This window comes from Dipodomys merriami, unplaced genomic scaffold, assembly GCF_024711535.1.
Source record: "Dipodomys merriami isolate MVZ:Mamm:240054 unplaced genomic scaffold, mDipMer1.0.p SCAF_10, whole genome shotgun sequence".
Classification (NCBI taxonomy): Eukaryota; Metazoa; Chordata; class Mammalia; order Rodentia; family Heteromyidae; genus Dipodomys; species Dipodomys merriami.
The window spans coordinates 27,394,529-27,417,481 of record NW_027202271.1 but is presented as its reverse complement, the minus strand read 5'-3'; the positions used below and the strand labels follow the sequence as shown (position 1 = coordinate 27,417,481).

The window sequence follows — 22,953 nt, the reverse complement described above, 5'->3', positions numbered from 1 at the left end:
GTCTGGGAAGGTTCTATCCCGGAAGTGGGGCTCAGGCCGTTGTGGTCAGTTTAGTCCCCGAGGCTTGGCGCGGGTCCGCGGCGGGGGGGTTCTCCTGGCGACATGGCCGACCCTGACCCCCGCTATCCCTGCTCGTCCATCGAGGATGACTTCAACTATGGCAGCTGCGTGGCGTCTGCCAGCGTGCACATCCGCATGGGTAGGTGGCGCGGTGGCGCCGGGGCTCCGGCCGCCCGGAGCTCCGGTCGCCCGGGCTCCCCGCTGTGTGGCGGCCCCCGAGGCCTCGTCTCCCGGGGCTCGGGAGCTGCAGTCCGCGGGGCCCGCTGCGGCCCGCGGCGGAGAGCTCGAGCGGCCCGACCCTGGCGTTTTGTTACTTGTACATTTGCTTACTACCCCAGTGTATTGATGGATTCCTTTTCCTGTGCTAGTCCTGGGTCTTGAACTGTTTTTCTACTCAAGACTGGCGCTCCACCGCTCGAGCCACAGCGTCACTTCCAGCTTTTTGGTGGTTCTTGCCCGGGTTGGTTTTGAATCTGGGTCCTCCGACCTCAGCCCCCCGGGTGGTGAGGATGACAGCTGTAAACCGCCGTCGCCCAGCCTGATCTGACATTCGTAAATCAAAGGAAAGCTTCCTTTAAAAAAAAATTCTTTTTTGGATGCCAATAACTTTACTGTGTGATAATTGTCCTTTGTGACATTTGTCCCCAGTAGGGTTGTTTCCTTCCTCTGCTCACTGTGAGGGAGTGAAACCCGTTGTAAATGTTTATTTCCTTGTCTCTTGTGCACTGGACTTTTATTTCTGTCAGGGCAGCGACCTTACCTGTCTTGGTCTCCACGCCCCCCTTCCCCCCCCCCCCCCCGCCCCTTTCTGGGCAGACATACTAATTCTAATCCAACAGAGGTTGGGGTATTAGTGAGATCAATGCTGCCCAAATCAGTTAAAACAACAACAACAAAAAATGTCCTGGTAGTTTAAAGTTTTACATTACCCAGTAGGCAGACATAGTTTTATATATTAAAATTGGTGTCAGGTAAACAGAATTCACTCTTTGCCCTGGTTCAGCATTTTGGTCACAGAAGTTGACCCAGATTTACAGCCTGCCTGTAAATCTGCTGGAACTGGTTCCCGAAAGGAATTATGAGGATAGTTCTGATTTATTAAGAATCTTGGTGCCTGGAGCTAAATTCCTGAATTCTGAAGTTGTTGTGACACGTGAGTTCAGCTGCCAAAATATTTTTTTTTTAAATTGTGGCACAATACATGTAACATAAAGACTTTACAGTCTCACCAGTTCTAAGAGTACAGTTCAGTCATGCTAAGTATTTTTTTATTTTTCAGTCCAATCTTGGGGCCTGAATTCTGGGCCTCCGCGCTGTCCCTCAGCTCTTCAGGTCAAGACCAGTGATCTACCACTTGAGCCACAGCGCCACTTCCGGTTTTTTCTTTTTCTTTTCTTTTTTTTTTTGGTTCCGGTCGTGGGTCCTGAACTCTGGGCCTGGGCGCTGTTGCTCAGCTCTTCAGCTCAAGGCTAGTGCTCTACCACTTGAGCCATAGCACCACTTCTGGCTTTTTTCTTTTTGCTTATGTGCTGCTGAGGAATCGAACCCAGGGCCTTGAGCATGCAAGGCAAGTGCTCTACCACTGAGCTACCTTCCCAGCCCCATGCTAAGTATTTTTACATTGTTGTGCACTCAGTTTCCAGAACTTTTTCATCTTGCAAAAATGAAAGTGTGCTATTAAACAATGACTTCTCACCTCTGTCCGAGCAACTATATTCTACTTTGTCTGTCTGAAATTGACTGCTCTAAATACTTCATATAAAAAGAATCTCCCACTGTTTTTTTTATAATTGGCTTATTTCAATTGGCATAATGTCTCTTTAGTGCATCTGCATTGTACTGTGTATGAAATCATCCCTTCCCAGCCCCTTTCCCTTTCCCTTTTCTTTTTTGTGCCAGTTCTGAGTGTTGAACTCAGGATTTGGGCACTGCCCTTGAGCTTCTTTGGCTCAAAGCTAGCCCTCTTCCACTTGAGCCACAGCTCTACTTCTGGCTTTTTGGGGGATAGTTTATTGGTGATAGGAGTCTTGCAGACTTTCCTGCTGGAGCTGGCATTAAACCTTGATCTTCACATCTCAGCCTCCTGAGTAGCTAGGATTAGGGGCATGAACCATTGACACCTGCCTAATTTCCTTCCTTTTTAAGACTGATATTACATTGCACGTATATACCAAATTTTGTTTATCTGTTCATCTAATCTTGAACATTTCCACTACATTTACCTTTTGGCAATTGTAACACTATGAATACAGGTGTGCACATATCTCTTTTAAGAACCTGCTTTAATTCTTTTATGTGTGTACTCAAAATTGAAGCTGCTGGGTTTTGTGTGGTAACTCTTATTGTAGCTCTTTAAGGATCTGCCATTCTGTTTTTCTTAGTAGTTGCACCATTTACATGAGACCATCAACAGCATACAGAGGTTCATCCTTGCCAATATTTCTTTTTTTTCTCTCTGTTGAAATGAAAGTAGACATCCAAATGATGGTGAAATAACACATCATTTTGGTTTTGATTTGTATTTCCCTAAGGCCTAGTGATGTTGAACATTTAAAAAATATATTTCATGGGACATTTGTATATGTTGTTTAGAAAAATGTTGTTCAAGTCCTTTTCCTAACTTTAAATATGGGTTTTATTCTTAAAAGCAATTTTAGGGTCCTGGAAAAATTGAGAAAGTAGAGAAAATTTATCATATAATCCTTATCTTCTACCAAGTCTCTTTATCAATGTCCTGTTCCAGAGGAGCATATTTATTACAGTCAGTGAAACTAGACTGACATATTATTATGATCAAAAGTCCATAGTTTGCATTAGGGCTCACCCTTAGTGTCACGTGTTTTATGGGTTCTAATAAATGTGTACTAACATGTATCTACCATTATTGTATCACACTGAGTAGTTTCCACTTCTTTTTTTAATTTTTATTTTTTATTGTGAAAATACTGTACAGAGGGGTTACAATTACATGGGCAAGATAAGGAGTACATTTCTTATCAAGCATTGTAGACTCCTCCTTTGTTTCCCCTTCCCATCCCTTCCCATCCCCCCCCCCTACCCCCACCCCCACCAAAGTTGTAAAGTTCATTTTCGTGGACTTGTACTTCTCATTGTTGCAACAGGTCCACCTGTATCCTTATTTAAACGACTTGTTTTTCCCCTTCCCCTCCATAGTTTCCACTTCTTAAACAGCTGTGCGGTGTCCATTGACTCTTCCTAGCTAAACCTTGGTGAACCCTGATCCTTTTTATTGTCTCCATACTTTTGCCTTTTCCACAATACCATATAGTCAGGACCACCAGTATTTTGTTTTTCAGATTGGTGTGTTTCACTTCCTACTGTAACATACATTTAAGATTTCTTCAATGTGTTTTCATGGGTGGATAGCTCATTTCCTTTCACTATTGAAGAATGTTCTTTTGTTAGTATGTTCCATAGTTTATCCATTCATCTGCTGAGGAACATCTTGAGTAAGCTTCTTTGTGAACACTTGTTTGTGCTCGTGGCTTTACTGTATCCTGGCATGTAATCTTTGGGTAAACTCATTAAGAGTGGTATTGCCTGGATTATAGAGTGGTTCTGTGATGGTTTGAGGACTCTTCAAGCCCTTTCCAGAGGAGGGCCTGAGCTTCCTGTTGTCCTGCTTCAACTTCCTGTGTGTTGGGATTACAGACATGAACTAGCAAACATATTTTTTACTTTTAAAAATATATAATGTTATTGTTATTATTAAGGTGTGAGTATATTTTTTTGGACAATGTCACCCCTTCGTCTGCCTTACCCTAGTTTCCCATCCCTTCCCATACGTTATATAGAACATTTTCCATATAGTGTATACTAAATCGCGTGATTGTATTGTTCATCTTTTCTCCATCTATTTTTTTTTTTTACCATAGCAGTGTTTTAAAAGAAACCTGTAAATGTATCATGAAAAGTAGCTTTAATGTATTTCTTCTAGCTCTCAGTGACTTTTTAGTCATTCAACATGATTTACATTGCCTACCTAAACATGTTCTAAAAAGTGATGGCTCTGTTATTTCTATTTCTTTTTCATCTTTGAGTTGTAAAATCTTCCCTTCACTAATCCAATATAAGTTTACTGAACATGAATAGGACTTGCTTCCCATTGTTAGAAAACAATGGGAATTATTTTAGCAAGGATTTATTTTAGTATAGCAGGGTTACAGTAGGGAGAAATAGAAAAACACAAACATTTCCTATTTTCCATGTAGGAAATGAGAGTTAAAGACTCTGAGGTATTTAGACTTTATTGTCTACTGGGGAGAAGGACAAGTAGACTTATTAATTATGCAGTGCCCAAGTGTATGTTAGGATCTCTTGGGAACATGAAGGAAAAACATGTAATTCATACTATGAACTGTGAAAGGCTGAATTTTGAGAGCTGATTGGTTATAAGTTAGCTAGGACTGTAGGGGAAGAGAATATGTACAAAAGAGTATGTGTCCAAAGAGAGAGGACTGGAATTGTGCTAGTGTACTATATTATTTATGTCATGTATCTATCAGAACATTTTAAATGAGTATTTCTCAGTTTTTTGTGTTGGTGCTGGAGTTTGACTTAAGGGCAATATACTTTTGCTCATCTTTTCACTCAAGACTGGCACTCTGCCACTTGAGCCATGCCCCAATTCTGGCTTTTTGGTGGTTAATTGGAAATAAGAGTCTCTTAGTTTTATTTGCCTGGGTTTTGGTTTATAATCTGGATCCTTAAATCTCAGCCTCTGGACTGGCTAGGATTATATAGGGCCTCTCTGGCTGCCTTTCTCTTTTTGCCTTGGCTATTTGATACTTTATTATATTGCTGTGCTTTGGTGTAGGTTTATAGATGTTAGTAATAAAATATTTTTTGTTGATTGTGGGACTTGATCTCAGGGCCTGGGTGCTTTCCCTGAGCCTCTTTGTGCTCCGGGTTAGTGCTTTACCAACTTGAGCCACACTACCACGTCCAGTTTTTGAGTGGTTTATTGGAAATAAGAGTCTCACAGGGACTTTTTTTGTCCTGGCTGGCTTCAAACTGATCCTCAGATTATCAGCCTTCTAAGTAGCTAACATTACAGTCATGAGCCACTGGCACCTGGCTAATAAAATATTTGTAAAGCAAGAATTCTTGTTGTGCCAGGCGTTAATCCTGACTACTCAGGAGGCTGAGATCTGAGGATCTTGGTTCAAAGCCAACTGGGCAGGAAAGGCCAAGAGACTCTTATCTCCAATAAACCACTCAGAAAACCAGAAGTGGTGTTGTGGCTCAAGTGGTAGAGCAATAGCCTTGAGCTGAAGAGCTGAGGGACAGCGCCCAGGCCCAGAGTTCAGGCCCCATGACTGCCAAAAAAAGAAAAGAAAACAAAACAAAACCCCCAAAATTGTATAGAAACTAGACATAGAATTATTATAAATAAGAAATAAAATTGATGGGCTAAGGCATATATATATTTTAACTGCCTTTTGAAGATAAGTTTCATTTTGGGGAAACATTTTTGCTGCTGTAGAAATTAAGATTTTAAAAAAGTTATGGCTAACTGTAGGTACTGGGGTTTGAACTCAGGGCTTTGTACTTGTTGAGCAAGCATTCTACCACTTGAGCCACACCTACATTCCATTTTGCTTTATTTTTCAGATAGGGTTTTGTGCTTTTCCCTGGGCCATTCCTTGGACTGTGATTCTCTTACCTATGTCTCCCTCATAGCTGGGTTTGCCAGCATGCACCACCATACTCGGTCTGTTCTTTGAGTTAAGGTCTCACCCTTTTTGACAAGACTCTTATCGCTACCTTCCAAGAATGTTAGACTTCAGGCATGAACCACTGTGCCTGATCTAACTATATACTTTCTGTTTCTAATTTTCATGTCCTAGGTAGAACTATTCTTGCATAAATTGTGTGTTTTTAATCCTTTGCTTTATTGTGTGTTGTTCACAGATAGGGTACTTTTTTGTATTTTGATGAAAGCCTTTATTATTGGGCCTATTAATTTATTTTAAGCCCATGTATTTTGGAAGATTGGCTATCTCTCATAATTCTTGAATTTTTTCAGTGTTATTATATTCTTTATATTAAGATTTAAGAAAGAATGAATAAAAAAACTTAATTTTTCTTTTAAGTATTTTTAAAAATTGTAATTATAAAGGTAATGTACAGAGGGGCTACTATTTGGTAAGCCAAGTAAAGAGTACATTTCTTTTTGGACAATGTCATCCTTTCCCAGAAAAATAAAGTTTTTCTAAGAAGAAATTTGGTCTAACAGTTCTGTGATAAAACTGAAGAAAACAGTCATACGTAATATGTTTTTCTTTCAGCCTTTCTCCGAAAAGTCTACAGCATCCTGTCTCTGCAAGTTCTCTTAACTACAGTGATGTCTGCAGTGTTCTTATCCTTTGAGTCCATACGGACATTTGTCCATGCGAGGTAAGGTGACAAGAAGACTCTGAGTCATTGTGGACATTTCATCTTATCTAAATTGCTTATATAAACAAAGATTTTTTTTAAAAATTAACTTTTGGGGTTAAAGTGTCAAAAAGTCCATCATGTAACTCATATAAACCACATTAGTTCTTAATGAAGGAAAATGTTTTATAATCTGATGTTTTACCTTTTTATAGTTTCTTAAGGTTCAACCTTTGGGGCTGGGAAGGTGGCTCAGTGGTAGAGCGTTTGCCTTGCATGCTCGAGGCCCTGGGTTCGATTCCTCAGCAGCACATAAGCAAAAAGAAAAAAGCCGGAAGTGGCGCTGTGGCTTAAGTGGTAGAGCGCTAGCCTTGAACTGAAGAGCTGAGGGACAGTGCCCACGCCCAGAGTTCAGGCCCCACGACCGGACCCCCCCCCCAAAAAAAAAGGTTCAACCTTCATCTCCTACAATAGAAATAAGAGTTTTTACTGCATTCATCTCCCACAATAGAAATAAGAGTTTTTACTGCATTCAGTTAAGTCCTACTTTTTAATTTTTTTTAATTTTAATTTTTATCAGACTATTCTGTCCCTGAAACCTAAGACATTGCTTTAAAAAATTATTGAATATAAATGTGTCTTCATTGTTTTGTGATGAGGAGTTCACTGAGAAATTTCAGAAAGGCTCTACTTGACCCATCCATTATTAAATATTTTACTTACAAAGTTACTATTTCTATAGCTAAAAACATGATTTCTTTATTTTAAAGGAAAGATAAAACAAATAAAGAATGTTTTCTTAGAAATAAAGAATTTGCTTCTCTTCCCCTTACCAAACAAGAGTCTTAAACTATTAGTTTGACATTTGAGATACAATAATTTAAATTATGGCCATGTGGTAAGTACCCTGAAAGAGTAGCTATGTGTAACATCTGTTTATTAAAAGCCAGGTGCTGGTGGCTCACTCCTGTCACCCTTACTGCTCAGGAAGCTGAGAACTAAGGATATGGTTCAAATACAGTCTGGGGAAAAAAGTCCACGAGACTCTTACCTCCAATTAACCACCAAAAACCAGACATGGTCTGAGGCTCAAGTGGTAGAGTGCTGTAGACTGTCAGCCTTGAGTGAAAAAGCTAAGGGACAGTGCCCAGGCCTTGAGTTCAAGCCCCAGGACTGGCACAAAAGTTTTTAAATATCTTTTCTTTATTGTATTTTAATCATAAAAGTAATGTACTAACTATAAGCATTACTCAAATATGATCATGAAAAAGAAGAGGAATTCTTCTCCTACTCCTATGGGTTCTTTCCTTTGTTCTGCTCATAACTCTTCAATGTTTCCAGATATAAATGAAAATGACTTCTTGATAGTTTGGGGTAGATCATTCCAGCCTTTTTTTTTTTTTTTTTGTCAGTCATGGGGCTTGAACTCTGGGCCTGGGCGCTGTCCCTGAGCTCTTTAGCTCAAGGCGAGTGCTCTACCAATAGAACAGCACTACTTCCAGTTTTCTGGTGGTTTATTGGAGATAAGAGTCTCATGGACTTTCCTGCCCAGGCTGGCTTTGAACCATGATCCTCAGATCTCATCCTCCTGAGTAGCTATGATTATAGCAGTGAGCCACCAATGTCCGGCCAGATTTTTAAAAATAGTTTTATGAACATATAAAATAGGTTTTATTAAATTGGATAACATTACTCGTTATTTTAGAATTTGAAATGTTTTTAACATTATGTTTTTCAGTCCTGCCTTAATTCTGGTGTTTGCTCTTGGATCTTTGGGTTTGATTTTCGCATTGACTTTAAACAGACATAAGCATCCCCTTAACCTCTACTTGCTATTTGGATTTGTGAGTACTCTGACAATGCTTATTTCTTTGTTAGCTTGAGTTTTCAAAGTTGTTATTTAACTGAATGTATATACAAATACAACTATGACAGAAGAATGGTTAACCAATGTTCAGATTGCCAGTCTTTGGTTCAGATTCCAGTTCTTCACCCCTGTCAGTTATGTAATAGAGAGAAAGGAAATACACACACACACACACACACACACACACACTCTCTCTCTCTCTCTCTCTCTCTCTCTCTCTCTCTCTCTCTCTCTCTCTCTCTCTCTCTCTCACAAATAGGGTAATGTAGACTATTTCTTCAAATCCATCTATTGTCTTCTTTCAGAGGGAGTTGTTTCTCTATAGGGAGAGCATATAGACCAACATTGGGCCAGCAGGAAGAGTACTCACTAGAACAGTGAGAAATCTCCAATTTCCCATTCCACTTTGCTCTGGTTGATGGTTATTGAGTGAAAGGTCCGCTCCTGGATGGCTAGCAGACTCCACCCTCCTCGCAGCAAAGTCTCCACCCAGTGCCTGTGTTACCTAGGCAACTGGGACACCTGGAAGAGGTCACATCTGCATCTGCTGAGGTCACATCTGAATTTGATGTGGCCACACCTTTCTCCGCCCATACCCTAGATAAGGCCTAGCACAGGCCTAGACCCTCTCTCGTTGCTCTTTTCTAGCTCTCTCTGCTCTCTCGCTGCTCTTTTCTAGCTAATTTCTAGCTCTTTTCTCTCTCTTTCCTCTTTCCCAGCTCTCTCTCATTCCCAGGCCTTTCCCAGCCACGTGGAGTGCTAACCTTGCCTGGTCCCAGCAGGTCTACTGAATAAACCTACCCCTTACCTGAATACCGCGTGCGCGTGCTGCTGTTCTTACTCGGCTACCTCTTTTTAAAAACCTAACATTGAGGTCAGGCAGGAGGGAGAACAGGAAATGCTTCTCCAAGTATAACTATACAGATACTGCTGACACTTCTGGCTTATCTTTGATACAGACTATCAGATGGGGAAGATGTGACTGCATTAGGCAAAGAAGATGAAGTAAGGAAAATGTAATTAAGGGAAAGAAAGGCTATTGTACAAAGTTTTATTTATGTTGTATTTAGGATATGAATTCATTTACTTTTTACATGGTTTAAGCAATGATAAAAGAGGTATCTTAAGATAGTTTTTTTTTCTTTCATATAAAAATCTGAATGACTAGAGAAATTAGCAAGGGTTAACTGTGGCTCTGGCATTCCTAAAGCTTACATGCTATAGTAGAATACCTCATTACCATATCCTCACATAGTATTCAGTTAAGGACACAACAAAAGGAAAGGAGAAAGAGGGCTGGGAACGTGGCTTAGTGGTAGAGTGCTTGCCTAGCGTGCTTGAAGGCCAGGGTTCCATTCTTCAGCACCAAATAAACAGAAAAAGCTGGAAGTTGTGCTATGGCTCAAGTGGTAGAGTGCTAGCCTTGAATACAGAAAGACTCAGGGACAATGCCCAAGCCCTGAGTTCAAGCCCCAGGACTGGCAAATAAAGAGAGAGAGAGAGAGAGAGAGAGAGAGAGAGAGAGAGAGAGAGAGAGAGAGACAGAGAGAGAGAGAGAGAGACAGAGAGAGAGAGAGAGAGACAGAGAGAGAGAGAGAGACAGAGAGAGAGAGAGAGAGAGAGAGAGAGAGAGAGAGAGAGAGAGAGAGAGAGAGAGAGAAGGGGGGAAGAAGGGGAGAGGAGGAGAGGGGAAGGGGGAGCGAGAGTGAGTGTGAGCTTTGGGCTTTTAGAGCGCAATCCAGTAGGGTCTAAACATTTCTTTACTTAGGTTAGCCTAGTTAAAACATAGTAACGTGGCCAGAATTAGCTGCAAGGGATACTGAAAATGTAATGTTTAATCTGAGGATCCCTATTTCCAGTTAAAAACTGATGCAAGGGGAGAAAGAGGTACTGAACACAGGGAACAGTGTTAAATCTTACTTGTATGAGATGTTGAGGATTTTTAAAATAAATATATGCATAATTTACAATATCTTTTAAATTTATATTACATAAAGTGAGAAAAAAAGAATTTTCTATATTAATTCTACTATGTATTCTTCCTGATAAAGATATGAAAAATCCGATTAGAGCTTAAAGAGTTGATGAATCCACAGAATTTAAATATTTTTACTACAGACAGATTTTTTTGTTGTTGTTCCTGTTTGGCTTAGTAACTGTCTTGTCTACAAGGTTCCTTGGACTAAAAGGACATTATTCCTATTATGATCACACTAAACTAGTAGAAATTAGAAAATGAATACAAGTCACTATGCATTTTACATGCATTAATTCAGTTTCTTTTTCTTAGACACTGTTGGAAGCTCTGACTGTGGCCATTGTTGGTAAGTCGTCATTGTGTTTCTCTATGTTGTAACTTTAATGTGGGTAAATCTTTCAGATAACAAAGGTATTTGGGGTTAAAGTTTAACATCACAGAATGTTGTATTTCAAAAATAGGGCATACAATAAAGATTGCCTAAGAGATAAGTAAAAGCCAAATATTTATGCTTTACATAGCTCAGCTGAACTATGTGGAAAAGTTTAAAGAAAACAAAATGAATGTAGAACAGTGTTTTCCCATGTATAAAAATAAGACAAATGGAGCCAATCTTTTCTCTAACTTAAAGAGACTTGGGGGAACTGAGAACATGTGTTTTAAGATATGTACTTTCATCACATGGCTAAGCTCCCTAAGAATTGCCCCTGTTAAACTGTGCTTGATTGCTGCATCTTTGTATATCATTAAGCCCAAACAACAGCAATAATATCCATTTCTGTACTTCATGTTAAACACATGTTTCAAAGCCAACTCTCTGTTATAATTACTTGATGTACACTGTGTAAGGCTTGACTAAAGTTTCAATAAGTTAGCAGTAACAATTCTGATTATCTTCAGTTAACCTTGGATACCAAAAAGGTCAGCATTAACCCCTCCTCTCAATAACAGCAAATGTAAATCCTGAAGGTTAATATATTTATCTGTTCCCATTTTTCATTACTATTTTTAAACTTTGAATCTGTGTTTTCTTGGTGATTCCTCACTCTTTTTCGTTTCAAAGGACTAGAATACAAATAAATACTAAAAAATACTCAATGAAGTAGAATTAAAGCTTCTCATCATAGCAAGGAGGAAGTAAATTAACTTCTTAGTGTTATCTGCTAATGTTATTTATTATTAATGATACCAGTCCATCTCTTCCCCCTCCAAACCCATCATGTATAAGGAGTATAACACAGGCCTATTTGAACTGGAGGTAGAAAACAGACGAGATAATTTGAGAATATTATTTTCCCCATTGATGTAATATCTTAGCCATCTGATTGAATTGAAATTATTGACAAGAAGCAAAATTGACCTTTTTGTGTATGTTTACCTTCCCAATCCTATTACAAATTTCAGTAATTTAGGAATAGAAATATTGTAAATGTTTAACTCTTAGAGAATTTTAAATTATTGAAGTGTTTTTAGGTTCAAAGCACTTAACCGTTTCTAAGAAGGCTATAATTTAGCATTCTGTTACAGTATTAAGCAGTTGTATTACAATAGCTATTATCTGGATATCATTCTAAAATTTCAGAAAGGAATTTGGGAGAACTTGGTACATATTCAATAAACTCCACAGTACTGTGCTCTAATATAATACAGATTTAGATATAATACAATTAATAGTTCATTTTTGTCCTCTGTAGGGTGTGTAATGTGGTAGGCCAACCCAGAGTGCCTCAATATTTCTCTTGTTCAATTGACTTGAATTGGGCTGGTGAATTGGGTGCAAATGGCTAGAATTGCCTTCCAAGAACTCCTAGCTAGCCGGATGGCCTAGAGTCATCTGAATCAATATTTAGTGATAGTGTATAATCACCAAAGATGGTGAAAAACTGTAGCTGGAACAGATGGGTGAGAATCACTCTACCATCTCTTTAAAACTCTTTAACTCATTACATGTAGGCATCTCTAGTCACTATCATTTTGTGTGAATGTTTTATAGCCTGCTTATCACATAAGTATGGTTTTACTGTACCATTATATTCAAAGGTAGGTAAGAAATCTTAATTGTTTTATTGGTAAACTGTATAGACAAAAATAAAACATTTCTATTATGCCAGAAAATGCTATTTTATCTCAAGTATGTTTGTATACATTTTAAATCAATGTTTTCATTCTACAGTTACTTTCTATGATGTATATATTGTTCTACAAGCTTTTATACTGACTACTGCAGTATTTCTTGGTTTGACTGTATATACTCTACAATCTAAGAGAGATTTCAGCAAATTTGGAGCAGGGTAAGTTAATATACTCTTGGGTATAATAGACGTCTTTAATATTATAGGTAGTTTTAAGAGAGAAATACTATACTATATACTTTGAATGTCTTAGAATGGAAGTCGATGGGACATTATTATCTCTTTTGAGTTCTAGAGCCAGGCCCCACTTGTTCAGAACACACAAGATGTTGGAAAGTGGCTTTTTGACATTTTCTTCTTTTCTGTAGTGAAAGGGAAGTAAATCCCCTTTTGTAAGCCTATGTGTGCACTTCACTGAAATCATTTTGGTCATTTGTCTTAGCACAGATGTTACCAAGGCCACCTACATCTTTGTGGCAAAGGCAGTATAATTAGCCTAGATACTGGAAACATCTGCAAGGACTTTAAAACTTTTTTGATCCATCTAGAATAGCCTGTATCCTTTTTTTAAATACATATATGAATAGATGATCCTTTTTACATTAAACTAAACGAATAGATGATCCTTTTTACATTACTGTGTTACCCTCATCTGAATGCATAGCCTATTGTTGGCACATGGTCACTCACCCATTTTCTCCTGTTTTTATTCCTGTTGCAACACTAAATACTAAAGTCTACTCTTATGAAACATTCTTTCCTTCCTTTTGTTTCCCCATAGTCTAGATTACCAGGAATCTCTTTGGGAAAAATACAGTTGTGCAAGCTGCCTAGATGTTTCTTAAAAAAAAAAAAAATTCCCCCTAGGACAGAGTTTACCTTAGGTGGAGGGATGGATGGAGGTAGTCCTTTTTTTCTTCTTCTCCCTCCTCCCCCTCCCCCTTCCCTTTCCCCTTCTCCCCTCCTCCCCTTTTCCTTCTTTTCCTTCTATTCTTTCTCCCTCTCCACCTCTTCCTTCTCCCTCTCCTCCTTCCTCTTCCCCTCCACCTCCTTCCTCTTCCTCTTCCTCTCCTTTCTTTCTTCTTTTTTGGTCGATTGGGACTGGAATGCCATACCTGACACTTTCGCTCACTTGCTAGTACTCTACCAACTGAGCCATGGCTCCGACCTTTCTTTTTTCTTTTTTTTTCCTTCTTTTGGATAGATGTTTCATATGTGTTTGGTGGTATATCTGATGGAAGCTTGCCTGCTATAAAACTGAAAGTAGAGCCCTTTCAAAATTGTCTTAACTTTATTATTATAACAAGACTTTCTATCTTATCAATTTCCAGTCTGTTTTCCACAAAGTAACCAGGTGATACATTTCAAATGGCCACTTGATCATGGCTTATTTAAATCCTTCAACACTTTATGACTGCTCTGTGGATATAGTCAGTTCTCCATTGAATTGCTTTTACTGCCGTCAGCTATGGGATATTGCCACATAATAACTCACCTGAAAAATACTACTCCTACTGATTTTTATGTTAGAATGCTATAGGTTCAGATACTTAAGAATAGTATTTTATTGCTTATTTTATTGTTTTAAATGAAACTTAATGGCACTAATCACAAAGCCAAAATGCTCATGGAGGCTGAATACCAAAATGGGACACAAAATATGAGTAAGAAGATTGAAGGTGTTACAAATCAGGGTTTGTTTTTTTCTCCCTAGCATATCACAGTTTGAAGGTAGGTTATCCCTTAATCTGTGCTCCTTGTTAAGAGGATAAAATTTGCTTCAAAATGGCAAAGTCTGCACTTCATCTTGTATTTAATCTTAATATAATCTTATATTTAATCTTAATATTTGATATTTAATATTTAATGTTATCTATGTTCTCAGAACGTTTGCTCTTTGTTATTCAAATATTTAATGAACTATAAGTCAAAGTATCCAACTTGTGAATTAACAGTTTAGGAAGCATATTTGCAAGACATGACCTTCAAATCTTTACTTGACTAATACTGTATTGATAGAGAATGTTGACATTAAGTGAAAACAGACTCAAGTTACCAGCCTCACCAAGGAGAATCTGTGAACCTAAATTACCATTTATTATGTCCCCAGGACTAAGCTTGCCAGATTCTAATTTTGTTGTAGTGGAGAAAAGTGTGTTCTCATTATTGTCTGTAGTGTTTAACACTGTTCAAATGTAGAACCTTTCATGTGCAGCCATAGTAAAAATAAATATCTAGAGAGACATCTTTGGTGGCTTTATTTTAATGTCTTATCAAAACCTTCAGGAGCCATCTTCACATCTTTTGGGAACAATTTCTCCTTAATATCTTATTTTGTGTTGCTGCATGTCTTCAGAATGTCTTGTGACTTGTTTTTTAGATGATCTTTTCAAGGTTGTTCTTATAATAAACAGCCTTGGAAGCAATGAGGAAACACACTAACTTGCCATTATAAAAAAGATACTGCTTCCTACATTGAAGGTGGTTCTTTATCATAATTCACTGTGTGAGTAGGTGTCATCTAGCCCTCTTAGCCTCACCTTGTGTGAACTGGGTGTTTCTGGTGTGAAAATGCTGATTCTCTAGCTACTGTTATTGCTGAAATAAAATGCTCCTTATCTCAGACCTGGGAATCTCATGTCTTATCCTAACATCTGTGAGACTATACCAGGTTAACATTTCAGCATGCAAATAGGGTAAAATCTCTGATGCTGTGTGTGTGTGTGTGTGTGTGTGTGTGTGTGTGTGTGTGTGTGTGTGTGTGTGTGTGTGTGTGTGTGTCTGTGTGTGTGTGTGTCTGTGTGTCTGTGTGTCTGTGTAACTGCAGATAATAGTCTCTTGGACTTTAAAAAAGCTCAGAGCCAACTTCAAATTTTGATCCTCAGATCTTAGCCTCCCAAGTAGCTAGAATTACAGGCATGAGCCACCAATGTCTGGTACTTTATAGTTTTTATTTATTTTTTTTGTCGGTCGTGGGGCTTGAAATCTGGGCTTGAGTGCTGTCCTTGTGCTTTTCAGCTCAAGGCTTAGCACTCTGCTGCTTGAGCCACAGCTCCCTTCCAGTTTTCCAGTGGTTTATTGGAGATAAGAATCTCACGGACTCTTTCCTGCCTGGGCTGGCATTGAACTACAATCCTCAGATCTCAGTCTCCTGAGTAACTAGGATTACAGGTGTGAACCACTGGTACCGGCTACTATATAGTTCTTAACATCACCTTTTCCACTGGAACTTCCTTAGGGCTTGCTAGTGAAAAAGCCTTAAGTCTCTTATTCCTGAAGGATCTATATTGTGAGGTGGCATGGCACTTTCTAGTTTAGCTCTACCAGGTGTATCTTGAGAAACTTAGTGTATTTGAGTGAAACAAGTGATGGCCAGGGATTTTTATCAAGCATGGTTTTATATCTATATCTATCTATCTATATCTATATATCTCTATATATAGATATATAGATATATATATAAATATATATATAGATATGGATATATTGTGTACATATATAATAATACATATATCTGGTATTATGTGTACTGGTACTAGGATTTGAATTCTTGGCTTTTTCCCTCAAAGCTTATGCTCCACCACTTGAGCCATTCCTCCACTTACAGTGTTTTGGTAGTTAATTTGAGTGTTCTTGGATTTGTCTGCCTGGGCTAGCTTTTGAACCTCAATCCTCAGATCTCAGCCTCCTGAGTAGCTAGCATTACAGGCATAAGCCACCAGTGCCCAGCTTTATAGCGGTATTTTATTTACTTATGTTATTTTTAGAGAACATTTTTTGAATGATATCAGTTCTTTAGCACTTATTGAAATTTGTTTTATGATATCTTGGTAAATGTACTTTGTGTACTAGAAAAGAATATACATTTTGCTATTGGAGTATTTGATTAATTTCAGGTAGGACAGGTTAGTTGGTAGTGTTATTCAAGGCTTTTGTGTACTTAGTAATTTTCTGCCTCTAATTCAGGGGTGTTGAAATTTCTAACTCAGTATATATTGATCTGTTTCCTCTAAATGTTAGTTTTATATCATTATTAGAGGCTCTTTTTAGATGTAAGAATTGTAAATCCTCTTGGGGAATAAAATATTTTTTGCTTTATGAACTAGCCTACTTTGTGATAATATCTTCATCCTAAAACCTGCACTGTTAAAACAGCCCCCCTTATCTTCTTCTGATTGTGTAAGTATGGTATATCATTGCATACTTCTTTTTTTTTTTTTTTGGCCAATCATGGGACTTGAATTGTGGTGCTGGGTGCTGTCCCTAAACTTTTTACCTCGAGGCCAGCGCTTTACACTTGAGCCACAGCGCTACTTCTGTTTTTCTGGTGGTTAATTGGAGAGAAGAGTCTTATGGACTTTTCCTTCCAGGGCTGGCCTTGAACCATGATCCTCATGTCTCAACTTCTTGAGTAGCTAGAATTAAAGGAATAAGCCACCAGCATCTGGTGCATCCTTTTAATTTTAGTTTATTTCTTCCTGTTCAGAATAATATTCTTTTCTTCCTCATTTCCTAGAGCTTGTTTAATTTATTTCTAGAATAATAATCTTATAGGTAGCATGTGGTTGGAATTTTTTAAAATCCAATTTTGATGTCTGTATTTACATTATGTGTTTACTCCATTTATATTTAATATGATTAGTTATATGGTTGGGTTTTATTTCCTTTATGGCTTACTGTCTGTAGTTCTTTTAAGTAGGTTTTATAGTATATAACTTTAAATTACCATCCTATTATCAAATAATAGTTCATTTCATATACAGAATATTTTCTCTACTTTTTTGTTATTGTTGCTGTAACTTTTAGTTATGCATGTTATCAACTCCATACTACTGTTAAATTTGCTCTAGTTTAAGTTATCTTTGAAAGAGATTTAAAAATTGGCAGAGCATGATACATGAATGTAGGCACTCGCGCACAGTGAGACTAAGGGAGGATACTCTTAGGGGAGGAACCCAAAATTGCAATGTCCATGTGCTTTTGAACAGTTAAAATAATATTTATCACGGGGGATGGCCGGAGATGGGAAGGGATGGGAAGGGAAACAAAGGAGGAGGCAACAATGCTTGATAAGAAATGTACTCATTAACTTGCCCATGTAATTGTAACCCCTCTGTATGGTATTTTCACAATAAAAAAATAATATTTATCAAAATGAATTCCAGGAAATGGAAACAGGTTTTATTTTTCATTTTAACCAAATTGGCAGAATTTTTAAACCTCTTTCAAAAATAACTTTTGTGTCTCCCAACATACACCATTTTGTTGTTTGTTTCTTTTTGTAAAGTTTTTATGTAATATTCAACTAAGGGTCTTCCTTTTAAAATTTTTTTTTTAAATTTTATTTTCTTGTAAAGATGCTGTATAGAAAGGTTACAGCTACATCAGTAAGGTAATGAGTACATTTCTTGTCAAGCATTCAACTAAGGGTCTTCCTTTTAAAATTCTTATAGTGCTAGAAAAACATACAAATACCTGGCAGTTCTTGTGTGCTTTTATTTTTGAAAGCTATTGTCTAGGTGTAGAATTCAAGGCTTTTCTGTATTTTCTTGCTTGAAGATTAAAAAAAAAACAAAACAACTCTTGTCAGTAGTTTAAAGATACCTCATTTATACCTTCTGTAGTTTCTGACAAGAAATCCTCGTATGTATCTCTTTTTAAAAAAATTTCACGTTTAATATTGAATATTTCTTCTTTATTTCTGGTTTATAGTAATTTGAGTGTCATATTCCTTGATATTTTTTCAACTTTCTTCTTAGATCTGTTGATTTAAAGTTCTTAACAAATATGGAAATATTTTGGCTTTTTATTTAAATATTTAAAATAAAAATAACTTAGATCTACTACTTAGAACTACATTTGCATATATACTAGATGTGAGTGTGTGTGTGTGTGTGTATGTGAGAGAGAGAGAGAGAGAGACTCAATTTGTTTAGTTTCTATTGTGATTTTTAAACTCAGATCTTTTCTTTAGTCTAATCTACTACATATCAACCACAGGATTATTTTTTACTTTTTTTGTTGTAGTTTTCATCTACAGAGTTCAGTCAAGTTTTAAGTTTTGAGTTACTTTTTCTTTTGTATAACATTAAAATTTTTGGTTAAATTCTTTGGAATTTCTTTGAACCTTTTAAAGCTCTATTTGGTGGGTCCAAAACAGCTTTTTAGCTTGGAGCTAATTTGGCCCGTTACTGAGTTTAGTACCCTTGTGAGAACTCTTCAGTCCCCTGTATTTTTGGGGGTCTTTCCACTCTGTCTGGAGTCTGAGTGAATTCTGAGGATTATTCTACCTACTTCTGTATTGTAATCTTTTCCCAGCTTTATTTTTTGATCGTCATTATAAAGATGATGTGCAGACATAACTCATGAGTTATAGTTACATAAGTCAGGTAATGAGTACATTTTGGACAATGTCACCCCTTACCCTCACTCTCTCCCTGTGTTTCCCTCCCATCCTCACCCACAAATATAATGTTTAGGGAGTTTGACTGCTGCAATTGTTCACCCTTTGTCCCTCCATTTCTGTGGTCTCCCCAGCTTTGATAACATTTTAACTTGCATTCATTGATCAGGACTGAACTTGAAGATTCTAGGGAGCCTTAACACATATCATCAGAGCTCTTTCTCTCTGTCTCTCTCATGTCTGATATATTGCCATGCAAATTCTAGTCACCTTATTCTCTCTGACCTCTGAGTTTTTGTCTTCTTAATAACTCAAGGAGGGCATGGTCTCTGTGTGGGTTCCTGTCCTACAATATAGTCTGGAAATTCTACAGCTGGGTAGATCTTTGTTTCCTTTATGTCTGGAATCACTGTCTTGTTCAACATCTGAAAGCTGTTGCTTCTTATATTTTGCCTGGTTTTCTTTAAGAAGGGAGGGTAAGTTTAGCTTTCATAATTCCCTGTGGTCTGAAGCAGCTGCTAAGTCCCATATTTGATAAAAAATTGAGTTCTTAGATGTATTTTGTCATATAATTAGACTTTATCTAACAATTGAATGGTAACTCAAAAAATTAGAGTAGTGGTAGATTTGTTGGATAAAATTCTTAATACATAAGAATAAAATTAGAAAGTACACTTGCTCTTGTTATTTGGCTTAAAAATGCATTTCATCAAAGTTCTAGTGTGTGTGTGTGTGTGTGTGTGTGTGTGTGTGTGTGTGTGTGTGTGTGTGTGTGTGTGTGTGTGTGTGTGTGTGTGTGTGTGTGTGTGTGTGTGTGTGTGTGTGTGTGTTTGATTTTGATACTGGGGCTTAAACTTAGGGCCTCAGGCTCTCACTTAATTTTCTTGTTCATGGCTGGTGCCCTACCACTTGGCTTCAAATGGAGATCCTCAGGACTCAACCTCATGAATGTCTAGGGTTATAGCCATGAGCCATCAGATCTGGCTTCCTATCATTTTCACAGGTCTCAGGATTTAAACATTTTGTAATGATTTGTTATATCAATATTTTCTTTGCATGCTAGTTGAAAACTTACTTAAAACTAATACTCTCTACTGATTGCCATAAGAAAGTTGAATAGCAATTAGTTCAGTTTCTTTAAAAGAAAAACAAAATGGGTATTTTAAGTATTCATTGTGTTATGAATTCTTGTTTTTGTTTCTTTTTAAAAATTTTTAGTGTTATTATAAAGGTCATAAACAGAGAGGTTATAGTTACATAAGTCAGGAAATGAGTACATTTCTTTTTGGATAATGTCACCCTGTGTTATGAATTCTTATACTTGAATTATTCTTTGGCAAACATCTGAGTTGGAATTATTTCTTTAAAAAATGAATAGGATTATAGACTTTTTAGTAAGGTATAATCTTGTAAATTATTAAAAATTTTATTTTTGTAGGCTGTTTGCTGTTTTATGGATTTTATGCTTGTCAGTATTCTTGAAGGTAAGTTGTTTAGTATAGTTGAAATATAATTCTGGCCATGTCAGTTGAAATTACTCTCAGAAGACACTGTAACATTTGTATGTGGAATGATTATACAGTAATCTCTAAAAAAAAATCAAGGTCTTGCATTGATCATTATTACTTATTGAAAGAAAGATGAATGACTGTGAGTGAGTTATATTACATAGGAAAAAGTGCGTGTGGGATTAGATACCAGTTGCTCATGCCTATAATAAATGGCTGAAATCTGAGAATCTAGTCACAAAATCACAGCTAGCCACAAGTCTTATTACCAGTTCACCAGCAAAAAGCCAGTGCCGGTGGCTCACACTTGTAATTCTAGCTACGCAGGAGGCTGAGATCTGAGGATCACAGTTCAAAGCCATCCTGGGCAGGAAAGTCTGTGAGACTCTTATCTCCAATAAACCACCAGAAAACCCACCAGAAGTGGTGCTGTAGCTCAAGTGGTAGAGCGCTCACCTTGAGCTAAAGAGCTGAGGGACAGTGCCCAGGCCCAGAGTTCAAGCTCCATGACCGACAAAAAAAAAAAAAAAAAAAGCCAGAAGTGCTTAAGTGGTAGAGCATCAGTCATGAGTAGAAAAGGCGGAGAGTTCATGGACCAGAGTTCAAGCCCAAGAACTGGCACAAGGTACCCTACTCATCCCCCCAATAAAAAACAACCTCCCCCCAAAACAACAGCAACAACAAAAACACCCTGGTTTTTGCTTGTATCTGTGAACTTCCAAATGGCCCATTGATTCTGAGAAATATATTTTACAGCAATTTATAATTAGAATGATAATATTTAAAATCAAGTGGATAATTTAGTTGATATCTATTCAGTATTATTAGATGAGCAGTGGAAGTGTGATTATTAATTAATGGTGGTCTCAAGAACCAATTTACATATTTAACCACTTGCCTATAGATTTTTTTTTATAGTGCGACAGTGGAGCTGGTCCTTTCTGCAGTGGGAGCCCTTCTTTTTTGCGGTTTCATCATCTATGATACACACTCCCTGATGCATAAACTGTCACCTGAAGAGTATGTATTAGCTGCCATCAGCCTCTATTTGGATGTTATCAATCTGTTCCTGCACCTCTTACGGTTTTTGGAAGCAGTTAATAAGAAGTAACTGAGAGCAGTATACAGAGACTATCATTATGTAATAAAAGTTGAAATATAATTAAATGTTGTTTAAAACTTTCATGGTCTTTATTGGCATTCTGTATTTTTGTGTGCCTTAAATTTACTATTCTTCATAACATCACATTTGTAAAGTTTTTACTTAGAAACTCTTGTAAGAGATATCAGAATTCTGCTAAAATTTATTTTTGAAACTGAGTCTCACTATAAAGCAAGCCTAGGTTGACCTCAAACTTATTCCTTCTTCCAACTCACCAAGTGCTAGGATTATAGGCATGTACTACCACCATGCCCAATTTGGTTGTAATTTTTTTCATACCTAAATTAGCCATAGTTATTTCTGTGCCACTCAAAACTAAGTAGGCAGGTATAAGGGCACGTTCAAGTTCATTGTTTTATATCAACTAAAGATGAAAATATGGACCCAAGAAATACTAAGCAAGTGGAACTAACAGGAAGTAGAGTAACAACAACTAATTTTATGCAAAAGACAGAGGAATAGAAGAAAATGGAAGTGGAAGGAAAATGAGAAAAGAGTAGGTTCTGAGAGCCTGCTGAGAAGCATTATTGCATATCATCAGACCAGTCTCCAATCCATTTGATACAGTTCTGGGGATTAGTAGTGTCATCAACCCATTGCAGCCTTTTTTTGAACAACTAGGCATTTACATTCCTTTTACTTTTACCTTTTATCTTCATAGAACTTAGTCCAGAAGTCTCCTGTATCTAAGGAACTGGCAATGTGGGGTCACCATCTGAATTTCAGAAATCTGTCTGTTTCTGATTAAGTCATGAAAATGGAGGATTCCATGGCTTCACACACTGGTGCCAGTAGCATAATGTGTTTTTGAGATGGGTTATTTGTTTTACTGGCAGGTATTCAGCACTATCCATTGTGTATCTGGTTCCATAGCAGCCTTTCAGCTCCATAAGAAGTTATAACAATGCCTATTTTGACCTTTAAGTGTTATTCCTCTATCCAAACAAAGTTGTTTGGGCCCCTCATCTTTGTATATTCAGGAAATTGTCTATTATACTTGAATGTTTAAATGAGGGCATGTGTTAGAATTAAAAAATTAATACTAAGGCCATTTGACTTCTGTTAGACCAACTTTTATACAAACTGATGAGGAATGTAAGTAACTTAATAATGCAGTCTGTAATTCTGCTTTTTTTTTTTTTTCTTGGCCAGTCTTAAGGCTTGAACTCAGGGCCCTGGGCACTGTCCCTGAGCAGCTTTTCACTCAAGGGTAGCACTCAACCACTTGAGTCACAGCACCACTTCCAGCTTTTTCTGTGTATGTGGTGCTGAGGAATTGAACCCAGGGCCTCATGCATGCGAGGCAAGTGCTCCACCACTGAGCCACATTCCCAACTCTTAAATTCAGCGGTTTTTTTGGGGGAGGGAGGGTGGGGTCTGGTCATGGGGTCTGAACTCTAGGGCTGGGCTCTGTCCCTCAGCTCTTCAGCTCAAGGCTAGCTCT

At 37.6% G+C, this 22,953-nt stretch overlaps 1 protein-coding gene across 1 annotated transcript; it reads left to right on the top strand.

Moving 5' to 3' along the window:
* Window positions 1-21,530, top strand: Tmbim4 (transmembrane BAX inhibitor motif containing 4). The gene is made up of 7 exons (XM_069988149.1): window positions 1-199; window positions 6,372-6,480; window positions 8,198-8,303; window positions 10,617-10,650; window positions 12,478-12,595; window positions 20,278-20,323; window positions 21,252-21,530. The coding sequence occupies exons 1-7, from the start codon at window positions 103-105 to the stop codon at window positions 21,456-21,458; spliced, it is 717 nt and encodes a 238-aa protein (XP_069844250.1). The 5' UTR covers window positions 1-102; the 3' UTR covers window positions 21,459-21,530.
* The last annotated feature ends 1,423 nt before the right edge of the window (window positions 21,531-22,953 follow it).